The 22,772-nt window shown below is 38.3% G+C and overlaps 2 protein-coding genes across 3 annotated transcripts in view; both read left to right on the top strand.

The window, feature by feature from the left end:
- Positions 1 to 12,040, top strand: part of LOC132127469 (PHD finger protein 24-like) — a 32,186-nt gene extending 20,146 nt beyond the window's left edge. The window contains exons 4-9 of one of the 2 annotated variants that reach the window (XM_059539367.1): positions 1,074 to 1,152; positions 1,337 to 1,539; positions 2,011 to 2,177; positions 3,597 to 3,632; positions 4,571 to 4,660; positions 11,209 to 12,040. In XM_059539367.1, coding sequence (XP_059395350.1) covers positions 1,074 to 1,152; positions 1,337 to 1,539; positions 2,011 to 2,177; positions 3,597 to 3,632; positions 4,571 to 4,660; positions 11,209 to 11,305 — 672 coding nt within the window. In that variant the 3' untranslated portion in view covers positions 11,306 to 12,040. The remainder of the gene's footprint in view (positions 1 to 1,073; positions 1,153 to 1,336; positions 1,540 to 2,010; positions 2,178 to 3,596; positions 3,633 to 4,570; positions 4,661 to 11,208) is intronic. The other variant, XM_059539368.1, reaches the window with a different exon arrangement.
- A 4,637-nt stretch (positions 12,041 to 16,677) lies between these two features.
- Positions 16,678 to 21,308, top strand: prkab1a (protein kinase, AMP-activated, beta 1 non-catalytic subunit, a). The gene is made up of 8 exons (XM_059539453.1): positions 16,678 to 16,836; positions 17,976 to 18,181; positions 18,263 to 18,432; positions 19,025 to 19,118; positions 19,197 to 19,311; positions 19,456 to 19,589; positions 20,425 to 20,493; positions 20,583 to 21,308. Exons 2-8 carry the CDS (start codon positions 18,035 to 18,037, stop codon positions 20,658 to 20,660), a joined length of 807 nt encoding a protein of 268 aa, XP_059395436.1. The 5' UTR covers positions 16,678 to 16,836; positions 17,976 to 18,034; the 3' UTR covers positions 20,661 to 21,308.
- Positions 21,309 to 22,772: the final 1,464 nt, after the last annotated feature.

Below are 22,772 nucleotides of genomic sequence, written 5' to 3' on the forward strand. Positions count from 1 at the left end.
ATAGACCACATTTTGTAATATCCATTCCATGATTTATTAATCTGTGTAATAAAAAAAAATATATATATATATATATATTATTATTATTGAGGGCTTTTCTCTGCAAATATCGATGTGATTGGGAATGGGATTATTAATCAGTAAATATTGTGAAGAGTAGTGACTGAAAACTTTGATCAGTAGACTTTATTTAAATGAACATTAACATTTTAGAGACGTGTTAAGGTTGAACAGTTTGTAGTTTAAATGATATGTTTTGATGCTGGGCAATAGTGATCTGTGATTTTATTTGTGTATGTTGAATATTAAAGGTTATTAAAATCTGTCTGCTAATGGGGGATTATTGTTATAAATATATATTACTATTTTTAAATAAAATTTCAAGTCAGACCGGTGTGATAAAGTGACCCTCTCCTCAAAGTGAATTGGGGCAGAAGGAACCCAGTGGCATGTTGTTATTTTTATTATTATTTTTTTTATAATTCCATAAGTAAGATGTACATTTATAATAATCTTTGCTACTTATAATAACCTGTAGACCAAATTTTGCACAATCAATCAATCCGAATTAAAAGTCTATTTCTATTTGTGATTCTTCAATTAAAAATTTAGGCCTGCATATAAGTATATATCAAAAAGTGTTAGAAAAGTAGCCTATATAATTCAAAAGTGTTTCTCTTTAAATATAGAATTCAATTTATTTATCTGAATCCACTAAAACACTAAATATTTCATTTAGGTTTTACAATTGTTGAACGAACGACCGAACAAATGAGCAAATGAACAAACAAACATGTAAATAAAGGTCACAGAAGTCAGCTGGAAGGCAGATGGCTTCATACCTTTTCATGATTTTGTTTCATTATCCTGTTTATTCTAAACTCATTTATAAATATCTGACGTTTGAGTTAATGCACAATGCATCTTACTGTATTAGTACTAATATTAAGAATGAATTTCTAGTTGTTTCAACCGTAAGTCCACAAGCAAGGAAGCAGTATAATTGACTATTCTCTTTAAAGTGTAGTGTCTGTTCAACCAGAACTGAAAGACTCTTCCTCTTCCTCCCTCAGGATAATGTGAACCTGCTGCTTACTGAAGAAGAGATGTACAGTCTGATAGAAACCTTCAAACAGTGCAAGATCATCCCAGGTGTTTCTCTCAGTCCTATTTTAACATCCTCCTCTAGATTCTGGTTTAAATATGTCTTTGTGCAGTAAATTAAGGAAGCTAATTAAAGGTTTACTAATTTATCACGTCAGTACTGTAATTAAGCCTGACCTGTTTCCATTGATTGATGATGCAGTAAGTCTCCTCTCACCTACGTTCTGCTCAGAGTCGTGCCTGGTGTCAGATGAACTCCTGCAGTACAGGCACTTTGTGACCAAGCAGCTCTTTGAAAGAGACTTGACGGATGAGGAGGAAGAAGAGGTTCTGGCCCAGTTTGCAGCGCTGGATCCAGACAAGAAGGGTCAGATTGAGTGGTTGGACTTCCTCTATCACGAGTCACTTTCAGTGCTGCAGAAGTTCCGGACTGAGGTAATGTGGGACATGGACATATTTAGCTTGTTTGTGTTTTTGGAAAAAGCGCAATGACCACTTATAAAGGAATTTGATGTTTTAGGACAGTACACACTAAACTCAAACCGTGTGCACATTTAAAGACTTTACACAAAAAATTGTGCAACAATCAATAGATTGTTCTCATCCCTAACTAATGGGATTGAAATAAAAATATTTTGTAACGTTCTAAATGTCCCATTATCTTGGAGAACTGGCTGTTTATGTTTGCCAAAAAACACAGAAACACTTCCAAAATGCTAAATTATAATAAGCATTCAATCATTCAAACAAAAGCATTGTGAAAATTATTTCTTCTTTTTTCCCGACGAGAATAATGCTAAATTTCTGAAAAATTCAACCAAAAACATTGTGAAAAAAAATTATAATTAATAATCAACCATTCATCTAAAAGCATTGCGTAAATTATTCTGTTGTTCCTCAATCCAGAATTCTCTGGTGAGAATCCTCACAGCGAAGGAGAGGGATCGAGGACGGGCCATATTTCAGAGTATAGACCAGGACAAAGATGACATCATTACTGCCGGAGAAGCCAGAAAAGCCCAAACCTCCTGGTTCCACAAGATTAACAAAGAATCACAGTCCTGCAGTGTCAGGTGAGCTGAATATATGAGAGGCATTGAGGCTAATCATAGTTAGCAGGACATTTCTGAACGATTCTCTATCACAGCCACTTACATAATCAACAATAATCTTCAGACACTTCAAACACTAGAAAATCATTTCAGGGACTTGTCCAATTTGCCTGGCATCTGGGAGCAACAAATCGGATCAAGCTTGGCAGTTTTTATAGCCATGTCCAGCTGCCAATGCCTCCACGTGCTGCTAGCCAATGCTAACCGCCATCACTTTATTAGCATATATCCCCCATCTCTTCTCATGAATTATGGGCTAACTTTGCATTCAGGAACTCAGTAAGGAGAGATTATGACTCATTTAAGCAGTGCGTTTGCTGACAGTTCTGACTCTGGGATTAATGCATAATTTAAATGAGATGATACAAGTGGTGGGGTAAGTCATCTGTGGAAGGGAAGAGGAAAGCTGCTCAATAACAGGCTAAAATCAGGGCTGTACTGACTTTTTCAAAGCGCTCTTTGCCAGTTATATCATAATTCAAACCTCACTCTGAGAGCCCAAAAGTCAGAATGATTTTTGGGGTAAAATGGAGCAAGGTACCTTGAATGGATCATTTGTCCTTCTGAATCCTTCATTAATCGAGCACCATCACCCAGAAAGAAATGACTTTAATATCTCAAATCTTTCTCCTAGACAGCAGAAGTTAAATGGGGACATTAAGTTAAATCTCTCATTTATAAACATATTTAATATTTCATTTGAACATTAACTTATGTTTATATATTGTTTTAAATATATGTAATAAAATGTAATTTATTCCTTTGATGCAAAGATGTATTTTCAGCATCATTATTCCTGTATTTAGTGTCTCATGATCTTCAGAAATCGCTCTAATATGCTGATTTGCTGCTTAACAAATATTTATTATTATTATTATCAATTGTGAAAAGACTGTGCTGCTTCAGATGTTTGTTGAAAATATGATATTATTTTATACACAGTGCACACATATATTATATATTAACACAAACGTTTATTTTGGATGCGATTAATCATTCAACAGCACTAATTATTTTTATCTTTACTGTCACTTTTTAATCAATTCAATGCAATGTAATTTCAAATTATTACATTACATAATTTTTATGTAATTTCTTTAAAATGAATCTTACTCAACCCAAACCTTTAAATGGTAATGTATACAGTATATATATATATATATATATATATATATATATATATATATATATATATATATATATATATATATATATTTTTTTTTTTTTTACATATTTTGCTTGAGTTTTGATTGACTGACTTATCAACATATTTGTGAATTCAATATTTGGACAGACTTTTTTTATATCATCCTCCATGCTTTTTTTTTAACCAATCATCCCATCCTTTTCACCACTGCTGAATGTCCATTTGCCCTGCAGACTCATGGGATTGTGTTCCCCTTTGTTCAGTATGGGGTAAGTCACTCGATCTGCATGGGTCTCCCCTGGAAACATCTTACACCATTCCCTGCCATCATCATCATCATTAAACTCATTATACTCATTATCACTTCAGTTGCTAAATATTCCATAATGGAGGCCAAGGAATCAGTGGCTAAAAATATCAAAGCTACATTTTTTTTTTTACTGTAATGGCCATTCTCTCAGCCACTATGGCTGTATTAAATGAGATCTTGTCATCCCATTATCAAAGATCAAAAAGAGGGGCTTTTATTCTCCTCAGAGAAGCCCTTAAGGATATTTTTCATCAGTTTTAAGGAGCACAGCAGGTTAAATGAGCACCTGAGTGCGTGGGTGCATGGGGTTGTGGGTGTTTGTGTGTGTGTTTAGCGCGTTTATGGCATGACTAAGCTTGCATCCTAATTTACGCTCATTAAAATCAACTGAGTGCTTGAGATCAAAGCAGACAGTCATGACTGTGAACGGCCCCATTTCTGGACAAGATGTTTGGGTCGCTGTTCAAGGTTCTGGTCACAGTTGCACTCAGTTTTGCTTCACACGTCATTGAACTTAATTACAGTTAAAGTTCTAGTTTCAAATGAATTTATTTCAGTCAATAGAGTTTGTCAGATCAATGTTTGTGAAACAACTGTATATACAGTACAAGGGTTGTGGGCCATTCAGAATTGAATTGAGAATGCATTTTGAATTCCAATTCAAGTCCTGAAAGCATGTTTCTGCTCATGAGTGAACTAGTTTTGTCTTGCCAGTGGTTGGGTATCATCTCTCTCAGGGCTCTGAGGTGTCTTGAGAACAACAAATTAGAGTTTGAAAACCCAGAGACTGTAGAAGTGCCGCCTGCTGTGAGCTGTCCGGTAGTGTGTGTGTGTGTGTCTGTGTGAGAGAGACTGAATGAAACAGTGTGTGTTTCAGCTTGTTTTCTTCATCTGCAGTATCAGCCATGTTGGTCCAATATCTGAGAGCAGTCCTGCCAGTTCCAGCAGCGAGAGAAGCAGAGATAAAGCTTTGGAGAATGACAACAGGTTGGTGTATGTGTGTGTGTGTGTGTTTGCTTGTAAACTACAAATGTGTTGCACAGTCATACTAAAATGCTCCCATTACAATCAGTTCCCATTATTAGGATTTTTAGCTGATGGAGAATAAACATAGTTTATTAGTGTTTAAACAATCACTTGAATTAAGGTTATAATAATTTAATTTTAAAGCACAGCATCCACAAGATCAGACTTTAGCAGGAACCAGGAACTAAATAAAGTTCCTGTTAAAAAAATGCCCCTCAGAAAGTCCCTGCTGGCGAGGTAGTACTTTTTCAAAGTTCTGGAACTTTCGGGGGCGGGGCTTGGGCGCGAATCGCGCACAGATCTATGTCACCAGACTATTTGCCTAATCTGCACGGTACTTTAGACCGCGGTGGAAACGCAGAAAGCAACAGGTCTGGGGGGAAAAAAGTTCCTGGTACAATTGTTCCGGGTAATTTCAGTGGAAACGCAGCAATAGAAACCATCCAAATCTCCATAGCAAACACTAAATGATGCCCTGCAAATCAACCAAACCGCTGTAGTTATCATTGCCCTAGTATCCACCAGGCATCACCTAGAAACACACTAGCAACCATCCAGAACAACCTAGAAACTACTAAGCAACAGCATAGAAATCTCCCAGTAAACTCACATAACAATGCCCTGCCACTCAACCAGAACTCTCCAGTAACCATCTAACAATGCCCTAGCAACCATCTAGTAACAGCATAGCAACCATAATTCTGACAGTTCTGCCTCAGAGTGGAACTCTCAGACTGGAATTGGTCGGACGGAAGATTTGAAGTAAGATGCGTTCACGCAATGACGTAATTATCGTAATTTCTAGACACTATGACGTTCACCTAAGAACTGTCCTCAGACCCAGAATTATGCGTTTCTGTGGCAACACTATGGATATCACATCTTCGTAGAACTCTACCAATCTTCTGAAATTAACGGCATGTCATAATTACCAAAATTTCGAGATTACAACATCTGGCATTCTACGCAGTGACCAAAGTAGTGCCAAAATTAATCTGTGGTAGTCAGATTGTACTGCGGTCACATGACCCAGGTTGTACCTCTCAGAAGATTAATAACTTACTAGCTGTAATTTAAATTCTACGAGGACGTGAATGCCGTTGAAAGTGCTGCAATAGAAATGCATAATCCTGAGCAGGGAGCTGGGTAGTAACTGATTACATGTAATCTGAATTACGTAATCATATTCCAGAAATTAATTACTAGTAATTAGATTAAATTACATTTTTAAATACTCGTAATCAGTAATCGTAATCGTATATATTTTATATTATTTATATATATATTTTCATTATATATATTTTCACTATATATATATATATATTTTTTTTTTTTTTTTACTCCTGAACCCCTTACAGTTCCCCCATGAACTACAGTTTGGGGAAATGTATTAATGTGATAAATGATTTAGGTCAAAAGTAAACAAGAAGTAGTCAGATTATATTACCTAAAATGTGTAATGTAATGTATTATGTTACTAATTTAAATTTTTTTCATGTAATTTGAAATCATTAATGGACTACAGTTTGTAAGTAATCTAACCAGCTATGTTTGAGTCTGAGGACAGTTCCAAGTAGAATGTCATGTTGTTATCTCTAGTGTTTGGGGTAACACATTACAAGTAACACAAGCTATATACTGAAATCAAATTACTTTTTTAAGTAACTAGTAAAGTAACACATTACTTTTTAATTTAGAAGGAAACATCAGAGTTACTTTTTCAAATAAGTAACGCAAGTTACTTTGTTTTCCATGCATTGATGGACAGCTCTCGTGCTGCGATGGGTCCAGGGATTGTGCAGGTCTCTAATAGGAAGATGCCTGTTATAATGTTATGATCGAGGGTCTGGACTCTGAGCATAACTTGTTTTTCCATAACAAACTATAAAATATTTTCTATAAAAACATTAATGTCTTGGCAGTGACAAATAGCTTGTTTTATATTTAATTTAATTACATTAATGTTATAAGTTAAGATTTACAATAAATATTTTAACTGCTTCTATGTAAAAGGAATACTTCTTTAAAAAAGCACCTGTCACGATCCTCACACAAGAACAGAGGACAGGTAGATCCAATAGCAGTAAGTCTTTTAATAAGGGAAAACCGTACATCAAATCCAGTCCAGGCAGGGGTCAAAACCAAAATGGCAATCAAAAATCAACAGGCACAAAACAAACGGGCAAGAACAGAACTCCGAAGTGGCTTGATATATACAAGGACTCCGGAACACATTCTAAAACAGACAGGGTAATATACACAGGGAAATGACAATGCTAATGGAGAATTGGCTGAGTGCAATGTTTAATGACCAGGGACAGCTGAGTGCAATGAGGAGACAGGGGTCGTGGGGAATGTAGTTCAGGAAGTGACAGACACTGTGGGGAAGGAGGACATCTAGTGGTTACCCAGGGAACACAAACCAGACACTGTGACATAACCCCCCCCCTCTACGGAGCGGCTACCAGATGCTCCAAGACGTGACCGACAAAACAAGAGACCAGGAGGGAGGTGGACTGGTGGAGGCTCAGGGGGAGGGACGGAGGGACAGGTTCATAGAGGGGAACAGAGACAGGAAGTGAACAAAAATAAAAAATAAATAAAAACAACAACACAAGGAGACCAGGGTGGGTCAGAGAGTTCTGGGGCCCAGGGCAGTGCTGACCAGGCTTGAATCCAGGGTGGAGCAAGTGGAACTGGGGACCAACGGGACAGCGCAGGTGGAACCGGAGCCCACCACAGCTGTGCGGACGAGACAGAAGACCACCAGGGCTGCGTAGAGGACCACCACAGCCATGCGGTCGAGACAGCAGCCCACCCTGGGCAGCGCAGAGGACCACCTCAGCCGTGCGGTCGAGACAGAGGCCCACCAGGGCGGCGCAGAAGACCACCACAGCCGAGCAGATGAGACAGATGCCACCCAGGGTGGAGCAGAGGACCACCACAACCATGCGGACGAGACAAGCCCTCCAGGGCGGAGCAAAGGACCACCACAGCCTTGCGGTTGAGACAGAAGCCCACCAGGGCAGAGCAGAGGACCACCACAGTGGGATCAATGACCCAGGAGAGCAAGTCTGGTCAGGTAAGGCTGAAATAGAGAACATGAACAGGGTAAGGGTGGCCTCCGTGGCCACGACAAGATTAGTCGAGCGCTCAGAGAGTTCGGCTGAGACGTGGAGAGGCTTTGGTAGTTCAGCAGAGACGTGGAGAGGCTCTGGTAGTTCTGCAGAGTTTAGACTGGATTCACGAAGATCAATGGTGACTTGACTCTGCTCATGAAGATCATTGGTGACCTGACTCCGCTCATGAAGATCATAGGTGACCAGACTCCGCTCATGAAGATCACTGGTGACTTGCCTTTGTCCATGAAGATCACTGGTGACTTGCCTTTGTCCATGAAGATCACTGGTGACTTGCCTTTGTCCATGAAGATCACTGGTGACTTGACTTTGCACCTGAAGGTCAATGGTGACTTGACTTTGCACTGAAGGTCAATGGTGACTTGACTTTGCCCATGGAGAACACCGGTGACTTGACTTTGTCCTTGACGATCACCGGTGACTTGACTTGACTCCTGAGGTCTCACTGTGGTAGTGCTTAATTCTGGAGTGTCAACGGTGACCTGACCTGACTCTGGAGTGTCAACGGTGATCTGACCTGACTCTGGAGGGTCAACGGTGACCTGACCTGACTCTGGAGGGTCAACGGTGACCTGACTCGACTCTGGAGGTTCAACAGGAACCTGACTCGACTCTGGAGGGTCAACGGGAACCTGACTCGACTCTGGAGGGTCAACTGTGGCTGTCATCCCGTGTAGAGGCGCTGGACAAGCGGCCATCTTGTGCCATGATTTTGGACCGGCGGCCATCCTGGGCAGTGGTGCTGGGCCGGTGGCCATCTTGGGCAGTGGCGCTGGGCCGGCGGCCATCTTGGGCAGTGGCGCTGCGCCGGCGGCCACCTTGTGCTGTGGCGCTGGGCCTGCGGCCACCTTGTGCTGTGGCGCTGGACTGGCGGCCATCTTGTGCAGCGGCGCTGGGCTGGTGGCCATCTTGTGCAGCAGCGCTGGGCTGGCGGCCATCTTGTGCAGCGGCGCTGGCTCGGCAGACGTGCGCCTCCTCTCCCCTCTCCGTCCGCAATGGCGAGACGGCGGCTCCAATCCGTCCCTCATGAGCCCAGGGTCGAAGGGGGGCCATGGTGGAGATCGATGACGGACCTCCTCTCGACCACTCACTCCTCTGCGACCTCCCTGGGTCCCACGAAAAACGACCAGGCGGGTTCCCTCAAAACAACTCTTTCTCTCCCGCTCGGTGGCTGGGGAAGAAACATCGAAAAACATACCGCTGGATCTTAGCATTACGGAGTCCTTCTGTCACGATCCCCACACAAGAACAGAGAACAGGTAGATCCAATAGCAGTAAGTCTTTTAATAAGGGAAAACCGTACATCAAATCCAGTCCAAGCAGGGGTCAAAACCAAAATGGCAATCAAAAATCAATAGGCACAAAACAAACGGGCAAGAACAGAACTCCGAAGTGGCGTGATAAATACAAGGACTCCGTAACACATACTAAAACAGACAGGGTAATATACACAGGGAAATGACAATGCTAATGGGGAATTGGCTGAGTGCAATGATTAATGACCAGGGACAGCTGAGTGCAATGAGGAGACAGGGATCATGGGGAATGTAGTTCAAGAAGTGACAGACACCGTGGGGAAGGAGGACATCTATTGGTTACCCAGGGAACACAAACCAGAAACTGTGACAGCACCTTATTTGTTTAAAGTGTTTGCAAACCAAATGTTATTGCACTTTTTCATTAACAGTACTTTTAAATGAAAAAAGTGCACAATACACTACTTATGAATGCATTATTAGTTTTGTGCATAACAATGTGATTAATTGAGATTAATCACAGACAATCATGCGATTAATCACAATTAAAAAAAAAAATTAATTGTTGCCCAGCACTAATTAAAAAAAACCAAGGAAGCACTGCCCAGATTTAAAAAGTAACTCAACAGTACCGTAACGCATTACTTTCTATAAAAAGTAATTGACGTAATCAGTTAATTTTTAAACGAGTAATGCAATAGTTTAATGCATTACTTTTAAAAGCAACTTTCCCCAAGACTGGTTATCTCAAAATTACAGTAATTACAACATAGTGTTAATGCCGCTTTAGCTCTCAGAAGATTCCTAGCTTACAAATTGTAATTACGAGTTGTAAGAGGATGTGACGTTGAAAGTATTGCCATACAATTCATAATTAGCCTTTCGCCGGCCCCTCCCCCAAAACGGCCATTGTCCAATCACACATCATAGCAACCGTTACTATGTGAGGCAGTTCCGACAAACTTTGACTCCAAGCAAGATGGTGAAGCGGTGCGCCCACGGCGTTTGTAAATCGGACACTAGAATAGAGCTGTAATCGGGCCTTAAAAGTTAGGCCCGACAGGACCCGACCCCGACAGATTTCGGCCCGAGCCAGACAAGTACATTTTGATTGACAGCTTTTTAAAAGCCCGAACCCGTTTACAGCCTGACATTATTCAAATGTACGCACGCACACAGCTCTTTTGCCTTTTGTCAAGAATGAGTCATTTATACATGTTTTAACATAATTTAAACATGACTAATGTACTGTAATAGGCCACTTGGAAGTTTGAACAAAGAAATAAAATAAGTCCTCTGTGACATCGTAACATCTCAGAACTCTAAATAGCCCTAGGTATAGACTCATTTAGCCTATAAATAGGCCAACGCACCAATAAAAACTAGTCTTTCTTAAAAATTTTAATTAAGATAAATTCTAAATTAAGATGGGTATTTGACAATAACGAAATTAATTAAGATAAAGACTCTGCCTTATTTGCTTCGCCATAGCAGCTGATATTTAATAAAAGAATAATGCCAACATTAGCCTATATAGGCTAGCCTATATGTCTACATTATGCATTTAAGACTCAATTAGTATTTAGTTATCCTTTTTAAAACTTTTACTCACCAAGATAATAATAAAAATAGCTACTCGCAATAGACAATAATAGACCATAACATATGAAAGAGAACTTTCCCGGCAGTGCAAGAGCATGACTGGTACACAAGGCTGTGCTGGTTGCATTTGAGGTACAGGTCATGGTGTTTCTCAGATTTAGCTTTTTTTCCCTGCACGGCATACTGTAACCCCTTTTGCCTCGATCTGGAGGATATCGCGGAGGTATTACTCCAAAAAAGGTCACTGACACGCACGGGTATACCTCTTCCCGTCATGGCAATCTGTCGCGCTGGTCGTGTTTGACCATTTGTTTGTCGGAAGTAGCAACAGTAACTAAGGGGGGCGGGGCTCGGCGAAAGGCTAATTCTGAGTCAGTTCAAAGTAGAATGTCACGTTTTGTCATTTTGGAATTTTGGTAATTATGACATTATAACAGGTGTCTTTTGGCTTTTATAATTTGTGGTTAGTGGTTAGTTGAGTTAACTCTATTTTACATGTTACATTTTCCAGACCTGTTACCTGGGACAGCTTCCTGAGGGAGAGCGCCATCTACATCCTGGCTGCCAGGCCCAACAGCTCAGCCATGCACATCCGCTTACCACTCTAAACCACGGCCACATAGCTTGAGACTTCCAGAGGGGCTTCCCAGATCCAGATTCATGAGAGAGCAGTGCTTAGGACTAAACCAAGAGTCTTATGAGAGTCAAATACAAAGGAGTACGCCACCACATGCGAAGTCTGTACAAGCCAACAAAGGATTCTTCCTATAATGCCACAATCTAATAGCGACACACTGTCAAATTCAACGCTACTGAACAATAGCACATCTGACACTCACTTTTTACGAGCTTGTATGGTTTCGTTTTTGTGACCAAGTAACGATCAGAGAACCTGCTGCGAGAAACACTGTCACACATTAACAGATTTACAGCACCACAGTGTTTGCATAGTGTTTTTGATGTTAACGTTTTGTATCAATTTTGAGTTGTGGCTCTAGTCGGATGAGTTGCGATCGATGGATCGATGTGAGAGCAGTGGTTGAATCATTGCTTATCTAATTTCAGTCACCACAAAATATGAATATAATATAGTGGGCAACAGCGGTGCCACACAGAAATCAAAGTGAGATGCTATATACAGTATAGATACTATATACAGTCTATATACATATATATATATGATATACAAAATATTGTATGTGTATTTATTCCCATACCTTCAGGGATGGATTATGGACCGGGCCAATGAGCTTCCAGACTAAAGTTGAGACATGGGGTAAATTGTTGTTGACAGACAACTTGTAATTAAGATTCTGTAATAAAAAGATTGCCATCAATTAGAATTTTCAGGCACTTGACAAAGTGCTTTTGCCAATCAGAATAATAAGAAGCTATAATTCTTTTTTTTTTTCTTATTTTCTTTTTTTTTTCTGAGTGAAACTTGATATGTAATGAGAAAAAAGTGGGGTGGAATTTAATTTTACCTTTGACTGGATTGTGAAATATGATCTTCATTTCTAAAACTAGCTGCCAACTTAGGTAGTATTTCAAGGCAATATAAGCGTCTTACTGACGCAAAATCTGCTCTAAAATATACAGGCAGCATAAATTACCAAATCGATAGTGAACATTAGATTAAAAAAATATTTTTATATAATTTAAAAATATTTGTTTATGTAAATGCAGTATATGGTTATTAGAGTGCTGATTTGCTAGCTAGCAAATGTTAATTCTATTGAAATGAATTGACTATTTAAGATAAATCATTTGAACTTATTCTACTTATGATCAGATACTAAAATAAAATGGTTTTAATTAAAGATCTAATTAAGATTGATTATTTTACTCGATATTTGTTTGTCTGTATGCGGCTATTATTGTATTGCATTGTTAGCAGTTGCAACATGTTAATTCCAAACTCTATTGAAAATAATTGAGTCAAGTCATAGTTTTACTTAAATTTAAATCTAATTTAAATTTATAACATAACCCAATATTTGTGTGTTGTGTGTTTTAAAGCGTTCTTAGGATTTAAAGTGCTATATCATTATCTTAGGAACTTCCAAACTCTATTGAAATCGATTTTGAGTCAAGTTTCGGCATAAATATGCTTCTTTCTGAGATACCTCAAGTATAAATATTTCAAGTGATATAATCTGATATATGATAAAATAGAAATGACTATCTATGCCCAAATATTTTTTGTATATTTTTATAGGCTACCTGTTAGAGTGTTGTTAGCATAGCATTATGCTAATGCCAGACTCTGAAATCAGTTGAGTCATTGTATATCCTGTGTGCTTCATTGAATAATCATAGATTATATGAAAATCAATTAAGATTCATGTTTAAGGTTTCACGTCAGAATTCTGTCTTAAAGCAGCTCACTAGCTTACTCAATTTTGAGAAATAATAGCAGTTGTACTAGACTAATTGAGACTTGTCATGGCACTTGTATACTGTAGTTGTTCTCTTGTTGACCTGACTGCTTCTATTGTTCTCATTTGTAAGTCGCTTTGGATAAAAGCGTCTGCTAAATGATTAAATGTAAATGTAAATGTAGTTGTGGATTGTAAAGCCACAATCACAAAAAATAAGACATCATTTAGTATTTTTTATTTTTTTTTATCCCTGGGGAAAAGGTAACAAAGTGGGGCCTAGTTAGGTCCATAATCCTTCCGTGCATACCTTGTGTCATGACCCGTTGTTTTATTTTTTATTTGATATTTCTTTTAACTCGCTAGTTTCAGAGCTATTACACTTTACTGGGTCTGTAAAAATTTAACACTTGTAGAAGTGACATTACTCAGTGTTTAGCTAAAACAGCTGATGCAAACATACTGTACAATCTACCAAAACACTTGATAATCAGGTTTAGAACTTACTGTCTAAACAAAACTGACTCAGAGACCTTCCTTCCTTGTTTATTCACGTTGAATTTGTTAGATCTAAAAAACACTTTCTAATATCTCAAACGTTTTATTCGTAGGGGTTAATCATGCACACTTCTGTTAAATGGCACCTGGTTTTACACTCGTTATATCAAACTGTATGAGGGGTATGAAACATATCCACTCTTGTTTATATGGTCATATCCACTGTATTTGCTTATAGAACATTTTTGTTGGATTGCTCAAGGCAGTAATTTGAAGGGACTGTGCAATACTCTGAGTTTTGCTGGTAATGCTGGAAATAAATGCATGATGTTAACTTCAAAAATTACACTCAAGGTCTGTGGAATCTGAGTCATTTACTGAGAACAATATCTATCTATCTATCTATCTATCTATCTATCTATCTATCTATCTATCTATCTATCTATCTATCTATCTATCTATCTATCTATCTATCTATCTATCTATCTATCTATCTATCTATCTATCTATCTTTCTATCTATCTATCTATCTATCTATCTATCTATCTATCTATCTATCTATCTATCTATCTAGACTGAACGATTGGGACACAAATTGCTCAGCTAATTTCCCTTCCATCTGTATGCTCTTTACTGCAGGGAATTCAAAACACATTCACAATTTGGATCATGTGAAATGCCATTAAGAACTGTGATGTGTGATGCCGTCCCTTATGACGTGCAGAGTATTTGTTGCAATGGAACAGCTGGAGATGGTGATTGCCCTAATAAAAGTTCAGCTCAGAGAAAGAGAAGTTGCAGTAGCAGGTGTGACAGACATGGCCCCTGGCAGGGAGCTTTTTACACATCTGTGAATGCACAGCGCCACTGCCTACGCGCGGCCCCATGGGACCTGTCCCGCAGCTGACGTTCTCTTGGAAACATCAGACTGCCATTTGGAACGGTGTGTTCAATAACTCCAAGCAAACACTTTACTGAATGAAAACACATACTGTTTGACTTAAAACTTTTTTCATCAAAAGGTTTTTTCATTTGCATTTCCCTGTATGAAACTTAACGCCAATCATGAGGTCAATCTACTTGAATGGAGCACTGTTGTGTTAGATTTTTCACATGAAGTATGGTAAACTTATCTCCAGTCTGGAATCTGGCACCAGCCAGCACCTTTCTTTGATTCGGTGGGAGGTTGTGTCATGAGCTGTGATCCACTGAGGTGAAGATGTATCAGTGCAGTGGATGGCATCACTCATCAGCTGCTCAGACAGTCTGGCAGGATGCCGAGCCTCATCACTCTGTAAGGTCACACTCATCTGACGCTCTCAGACCAGTTTGGGATATCAGTGTGTGACATCATTTGTTGTTAGTGTAAATCCTAGTTAAGAGAGAAAAAATGGGAGCAGCTGGACACTTGTCATGCTTATTTTGGGGAAGTCGTGGCCTAATGGTTAGAGAGTCAGACTCCCAATCGAAAGGTTGTGAGTTCAAGTCCCGGGCCGGCAGGAATTGTGGGTGGGGGGAGTGCATGTACAGTTCTCTCTCCACCTTCAATACCACGACTTAGGTGCCCTTGAGCAAGGCATCGAACCCCCAACTGCTCCCCGGGCGCTGCAGCATAAATGGCTGCCCACTGCTCCGGGTGTGTGCTCACAGTGTGTGTGTGTGTTCACTGCTCTGTGTGTGTGCACTTCGGATGGGAATTTATTTCACAAGGATTCTTTTGAAGATATAAATAAAGCATGAACTTACAACATAACAACATCAACTGCAAAAGACCAAAAGGGTTCATTTAAAGTAGTAAATCTATCTCATAAGTCAAGTTCATTAAAATCTGTTTTTGCTATCATAGGGCCAAAACAAAGAGAAGTAATCAGTATATATACTGAGGTACCCCTTGGTTATCATCATGAATAATATAGTGCTGATTCAGTAGTGCATGTCTAAAAGGAAGTGTCAGACATAGACAGTCTGCAATTTCAATAGCAACAATCTGTTTTTGCTATTAGGTAACATTAAGAAATAAAGTTGTTGTGCTTATGGCGATTGTCACTGAAGATTCATATGAAATGAAACTCTGGTTGAACTGAACATTTATTTTCTAAAAATGCTTGACTTCCTGACTCTAAGTCCTATATGGGTTTCAGTGCACATATTTACCAGTCACCCACTCCTTTCCCCAGGTTTTAATTTATTTATTTCATGTTTTTTTTCTTCTTCTTTTTCTAGTGCATGTGTGTATGGATATAAGCAAAACTGTGTGCTGTCCAACAGGATGAAATTGAAGGGGATTACAAATGCAAATTCTGGTATTGAGATGTTGGCTTGTCAGATTGTAAGGCAGCCGCTCATCAGACAAGCACAGAGACAGCGTTGCAAAGCAGAAGATGTTATACATTCTTGTTTTTGCACTGCGGTGTTCCTTTTTAATGCACTCAAAACACATTTTTATCGCTGAATGTTTAAGTGGGTGGGTGAGAAAGAGGAGAAAGAATGAGTGTGTGTTTGAGGTAGTTGGTCTGTAACACTGGCTATGACAGAGGGAAAACCAGTGGGGGAGTAATTGCACTTTGCATGACACACAATGAAGCTGATGACACAATGTGACTATGGAAAAGCATTTACTGGAAAACTCAGATACATGTATGCGTGCACACTCTATTTGAAATTGTTAATAAATGTACAAACACAAAGACAATCTTTGGAATCTCAAAAAAATTCAAATAAAAAGAGCATGGAGTTATTTTAATTCCCGAGACAAACGTCTCTGCTTTGCTTTGGTTTGGAAAAGTGGCGATGGAGTGACGGCTAAATGTCGCCATCAAGTGGCGGTTAATAGGTATTGCACATATTCCTGTAATCACATCATGTATCACACGCCGTGAAAACAAACAGAAATACCATACTTGGAAGAAAGAAGTGATAATTGCTGCACACGTATGAACTAACCGTTTCATGGGTGTTCTGATACAACCTGACATTGCTTTAAAATGCTTTCGAAAACCAGCGATGCCCAATATAGGGGTGTCCCCCTAGCGTTAGTTTTTGTGTAAAAATGCGCACAAGAAACAAACTGCTGTTTGTCTCCCCCTAGCGGGAGCAGTTGAAGGCGCGCATGCGCAATGGAGTTACAGTCCGCGGTGGGCGGAGTGGATGAGAGGATGTAGAGTTTGTGACGATGAGCAACGTGAATGAAAGTAATGACGAAATAACTGTGATCTGGGACAAGTAGCGGTCGCGAATTTCTACGGCACTTCGCAAAAGGCAATGTAAGTTCTGTCACATTTAGACAACGTGCTGCCGAAAATAAATGATTTTAAACATGACAAAATAGTAACAATCTTGCAGTAGATAATAATGCTCGATGCGGATATACAGTGAGTTGTTGCAGGCTGGCGCGACAGCACAAGGTTGTTAACAATATTATAATAACGGTTCAGAATTGGTGAAAAGTCAAAGCAATTGCAGCATTTTCACATCATAGGGAATATGTTCATTAAAATTGAGATGACGTCTGCTGTCACCAAAAACAAATAGATTTGCGTTTAATATCACTTAACGATATATCTCGTTCAAGACGTTTGAACTTGAAGCTGTTATGGCTGTCCGCTATCTTTTTTTTTCAGAGGTTCAAGTTCTCGTGACCTTGAGTGGAGTAAGGTTTTCTAAAACCATGTGGAAAAATACAGCTGTGGAAACTGTGCCTTGAGGTCACGGAGGTCTCAGTCTTTAGCAGTGAAATACGCAGTTAAATTAATGGAGCTGAATGTCATTGTTTGAAGATAAATGACCTGAAACACTTTCGTACCGATTTAGTTACAAACTAAAAATAAAAATGAACGAAAATTAACCATGGTTTTTCCACACTAACCATAGTTTAACCATGGGATTTATAGTCAAACTGTGGTTATACAAATGGTAATCAATATACAAAAAAAAAAAAAAAAAAAAAAAAACACTAACAACAACAACAAAAAACATGGTTGCTACATTTATACTATAATAAAACCATGGTTCATGGTTCAATACTAAAAGACCTGAGTAAATGAATTAATAAAATGAACGAATGAGTGACAAATCCAGAGCCTCCTTGGACAAACCTTATCTAGTTTTCACAAACTCATCTAGCAACATTTAGCCACCAGGCTTTAAATGCTTTTCATCAAAATAAATTTGTAACAGTGTTAGCAGCAAGTAGCAAATCATGGTTTTAAAGGCAATGCACCCGGAAAGAAAATTTCATCTCTGTCAAACCATTTAATGATGCCAGACTGATTGGAGTCTGTTGTTTAAGTTGAATTAAGTGCTAAAGAAAGTTTGTATAAAGAACGAGTTAGTTAAGTCAACACAGCTTGGAGGTTTACATTAATATCACAATGTTTCTTCCACTGTTGTGCTGTTTGTTTAGTTTTACAGATCATTTTAAGCTCAGCCAGCTGACCTCTGGAAAGGCTTGTTAGGAGCACTATGGGGAACACAAGCAGTGAGAGGACCGGCATGGGCCAGGAAAAGGCTCACAGGAGGGACAGTCGAGGAACCAAGGAAGGAGACCGTCCTAAAATCCTGATGGACAGCCCAGAGGATGCTGATATTTTTCATGGAGAGGACATCAAAGTGTGTGTTGGCTCGCATTAAAAGTCCATTTATGAAGAATATGACTGATGGTAATGTGTTCTGTCCTTTATCTTCTATTAGGTGCCTTTAGAAAAAGAGGAGTTCATTGAGTGGACACCAGACCTGGAGACCAGTGAAAAGGTTCCCGCTTTAGATCGACCCACTGTGTTTCGCTGGACAGGAGCAGGAAAGGAAGTCTATATTTCTGGCTCTTTTAATAACTGGACCAATAAGATTCCTTTGATAAGAAGGTATTTAAGAGTTAACGTTAACTGAACTGAACTGAAAACCTTAAAATGAATGCTAATTATAAATGTTGTTTTGACAACAGCTGATGCATTGGAGTTACTAACTGCAAATAAATAAAAGCTAAAACTGAAGTAAAAAAAAAAAAAAAAAAAAAAAAAAATATATATATATATATATATATTACCTAAATAGTACTGCGGTCAGGTGATTAGATTTTTAATTGTAATTAATTAAATGATGTGCTGATTAATTAATCATATTAAACACACATGAGTTTGGGTTGAAAACTTAACCCTAAAAGAATATTTGTAGTCATCACTGTTATATGAGAAAAAAGTTAATAATTGTTGTACATCATTATTTCCATGATTATGTTGCTCCTAATGTACGTGCTCAATTGACAGCCCTACTAAACAGTAATTAATTAACTATAAATAATTGAAAATGAAATTAAGGTTAAAATGAAAACTGAGAAATATAGTAGTATATAAATAATGCTATCATAACAGATAATAAGATACATACGTCTTAAACTGAAGAAAAAGCTTAAATCCAGTTCATTTTTATTTCTTCTTACTTCTGTTTCTTTAATAGTCAGAACAACTTTGTGGCGATTGTGGATTTGCCTGAGGGTGAGCACCAGTATAAGTTCTTTGTGGATGGACAGTGGACTCATGACCCAACAGAGGTGACGCAGACCTCGATCATCACCGTGCTCCATTAGTACATTAAAACCATCATAACACTGAGCTTTCCTTCTCTTCAGCCGGTGGTGACCAACCAGCTCGGCACGGTCAACAACGTCATCCAGGTGAAGAAGACAGACTTTGAGGTGTTCGATGCGCTCATGGTGGATTCACAGAAATGCTCCGACATGTCAGGTGTGATCTTCTCATCTTTCATACAGCCGGTTAATCACAAGAAGCTGAAAATGATCTGCTACATAATTAAGGATTACGCAGAAGTGGTTTTAAAAGCAGTCAGTGTCATGGGTTGTTGTGACACATTGTTTTTACTGATTATAGACCTGTCCAGCTCTCCTCCTGGACCGTACCATCAGGACGCTTACGTACCCAAACAGGAGGAGAAGTTCAAATCTCCACCCATTCTGCCCCCACATCTCCTACAGGTCATCTTAAATAAGGACACAGGCATCTCTGTGAGTATCTAGAGAGTATCTCGCATTTGTGTGGTAAATATGACAGGTTTGATTATCATGTTATCATTTATGAAATTATTTGATTCCATATGGGACCCTGTGATTTTCCCGATGTTGAAAATGCAGATGGAATTTTGGAATTCAGTTTTAAAGATGGAATTTTCTAAATAACCTGGAATGTCACAAAATTTATATATCAAAAGGCTGAGATTATTAAACTGCAAAAAGTCTGCCATCTCACAATATGAGGACATTCCACATGAATTTTATCTCAAGGGCCTAAATTCGAATAAAATAACATTTTTGGGAAAAAAAATAAAAAAATATAGTTGTATTTCATTGAGCCCTTGAAATATCAGAAGATACTTGAAATAAACACTATAGTACTTTACTTTAGAATCTATACAGCATTAGAATCTATTGTGTTATAAACTCTAAACTATGTGACCCTAGACCACAAAACCGGTCATAAGGGTAAATGTTTATATATATATTTTATATAAGACACCCAGATTGTCAGCTTTGATCTAAATAGAATAATTATTTTAAAATGATATTAAATAAAACATTTACATTTATGCATTTAGCAGATGCTTTTATCCAAAGCTACTTATTCAGGCTAACAGTTTTTACTTAATGTGTTCCCTGGGAATCAAACCCATAACCTTGCGCTGCTAACGCAATTCTCTACCACTTGAGCCACAGGAACACTTCATTTTTACACTTTATTACTTAGAGCATTTCATTTGCATAATTACATTGTAAGGCCCAAAATTAGACCCTGACAGTCAGAATGAGTCGGGGCTAATGGAAATACGCTCTTGTTTCCTCACAGTGTGATCCAGCTTTGCTCCCTGAGCCCAATCACGTCATGCTGAATCACCTGTACGCTCTGTCCATTAAGGTAAGAAACAAACTTTGAGCCCTGTGAGATCAACTGCTATTGATTTCAAGTCTGTTCTGATGACTGTGTCTCTTCCGGCTCTCTGACAGGACGGCGTTATGGTTTTGAGTGCCACACATCGCTACAAGAAGAAATATGTCACAACCCTGCTGTACAAGCCAATCTGAGAAACATTTCAACACTCAACTTACACGACCTCTGTCTAGTTTGGCTGTTTTATATAGTATGTATTAATGTAAATAGAAATGTACAGAGATGCACTTTAGAGGTAAATCCCACCTCCATGGGTATAAAATAATCAGAGACATAGAAATAACTCAGATTTACTGGAGAGTTAAGCACATATTTACTTTTTTAGAGGTTGGTACACTTTTTAAACCCACTATTCAGTGGGACTGGGTCAAATCGACTGAATGGAAACCAGTACAGAGGAGTGTTCTTGAATAGTGTAAATAAAGTGTGACAAGTTTATTATTTTGTTTATTTCAGTGTTTTAGTAATTATATGTGTGTGTGGATAAATATTAATATATTATTAGAAAGCATTATGAAATTTAAGCTATTTATCAGTCAGAAAAAGGCCAGTTGTTTGGGGCCAAATATATAAAAAAGTTTTACTTAAGAAACTAATTCCACTTTTTTAATTTTGTGAAAAAAGTTAACTTCAATCCCATTGTTTTTATTGGTTAAAGTTTTTATCTCCTGCATTTTTAGTAGATCAGAACTAAATAAATATTGCAAATGTCTTGATGTAACTCTTAATCTCTGTTATGTTCTTTTAAATTAAAAAGCACTTTGAATAAATGATTCACCCAATTGTACTTTGTTTTTAGTCAGGACATTCTGGGTAAGTAGCAGGGTATTATGTGCAAGTTGACCATTATATTATCCTTGATTATTTATATAGTGGCATATAATGGGTATAATGGACCATATGAGAAAAGATGGAGCATTTATTTTGAGTTCATGTATTTCAACTTTAAAATTAAAGTATTTAAAAATAAAATTGCTCACTTCTGGTTGTCAAACATTAGTATATGAACTACACCTGGGCAAACAGACATGTGTCCACTAAAAATGAGTTCATTAAAATTCATTTCTGCTCAGAAAAGTGAAGTTAGTTCAGATAAAGCACCAGTTGTTGCTAGATGCCATTGTATTTTATATCTAATTCTGAAATTTGTGCGTTTTACCTGGTCGAGATGTGTGAAATACCGCAGGGTGGCTCTCTGTCCATGATGATTTTGTGGATTATAGTGATATAACACAGGATCAGGTTGACTTTAAAGGATTAGACTTAATCTGCTATTGCGTAAATTGCTAGCTAATGCTAACTGGCTAATTAGCAAGCTAACAATTTATCATATTTCTCCACAGAAGCTGTCGAGTTCATGACAATGTTAAGAAATTCATAAAAGACCATCCATAAATACACGTTCTGCAAGCCAGGAAAGAAGGTGCAGTAGGTAACAACATACCTTGGCCTACTTACAGCATCACGTTGCTAGATTACAGAAAAAGTGAGAACAGTGTTTGTTATTACTCAGTAGTTGCTCATCTAATTACATAGTCCTGTGTAGGCTTAAGAAAATTACATTAGCATATGAGATGGATATAAAATACTCATATTTAGGTCACTCATGACGCAAGTTGTGCAGTACAGACAGGTCTGTCTACAACATAGGTGTACTTCAGAAATGAAAATTACAGTTTAAAAAGCATGCTTATGGTTTTATGATCAATAGTGTTAATGCAATAATGTTAAACATCCAGTCAGGCCATGTGAATGTTGGTCAATACTTTTTGGACAAAAATTGTGTGGTTTAAAAATAATAATAATAATTATAACAATTACATTTTGTCTACTGTTGCCCTATTTATTCTATAAAGAATGCTTGAGGTTTAACGGCTAATCTGGACACATTGTAACAAACTAATCCAATTCCTCATTAAGCATGCACAAAGGCATGCAGTTGTTCTAGACAAGGCTCTAGAGAGGAAACAACTGCAGACGTCAAAGATCGGCAGGAATGTTTGGATTCTTGAACATTCAAACTTTCTTGAAATGCTGTATTGCAGGTCAGTTTTGCAGAAGTGAAAGTGTTTGTCAAGGGCAGAATGTACCTGTAGACATTTGTGAGTCATTTAAAGTTGGTATAGTTTGAGTTCTCACTTAATAATAATAATAAATAATAATAATTCATTACATTTATATAGCGCTTTTCTAGGCACTCAAAGCGCTTTACATAGTCAGGGGGAATCTCCTCGTCCACCACCAGT

This window comes from Carassius carassius, chromosome 45 (assembly GCF_963082965.1).
Source record: "Carassius carassius chromosome 45, fCarCar2.1, whole genome shotgun sequence".
NCBI classification, from domain to species: domain Eukaryota; kingdom Metazoa; phylum Chordata; class Actinopteri; order Cypriniformes; family Cyprinidae; genus Carassius; species Carassius carassius.

Bases quoted from the DNA above. Each gene is read 5' to 3' on its own strand.
- prkab1a (XM_059539453.1), top strand. From the start codon at position 18,035: ATGGGGAACACAAGCAGTGAGAGGACCGGCATGGGCCAGGAAAAGGCT. The intron at 18,182-18,262 runs GTGTGTGTTGGC...ATCTTCTATTAG, and splicing joins TTCATGGAGAGGACATCAAA to GTGCCTTTAGAAAAAGAGGA. The intron at 19,590-20,424 runs GTGAGTATCTAG...GTTTCCTCACAG, and splicing joins ATAAGGACACAGGCATCTCT to TGTGATCCAGCTTTGCTCCC.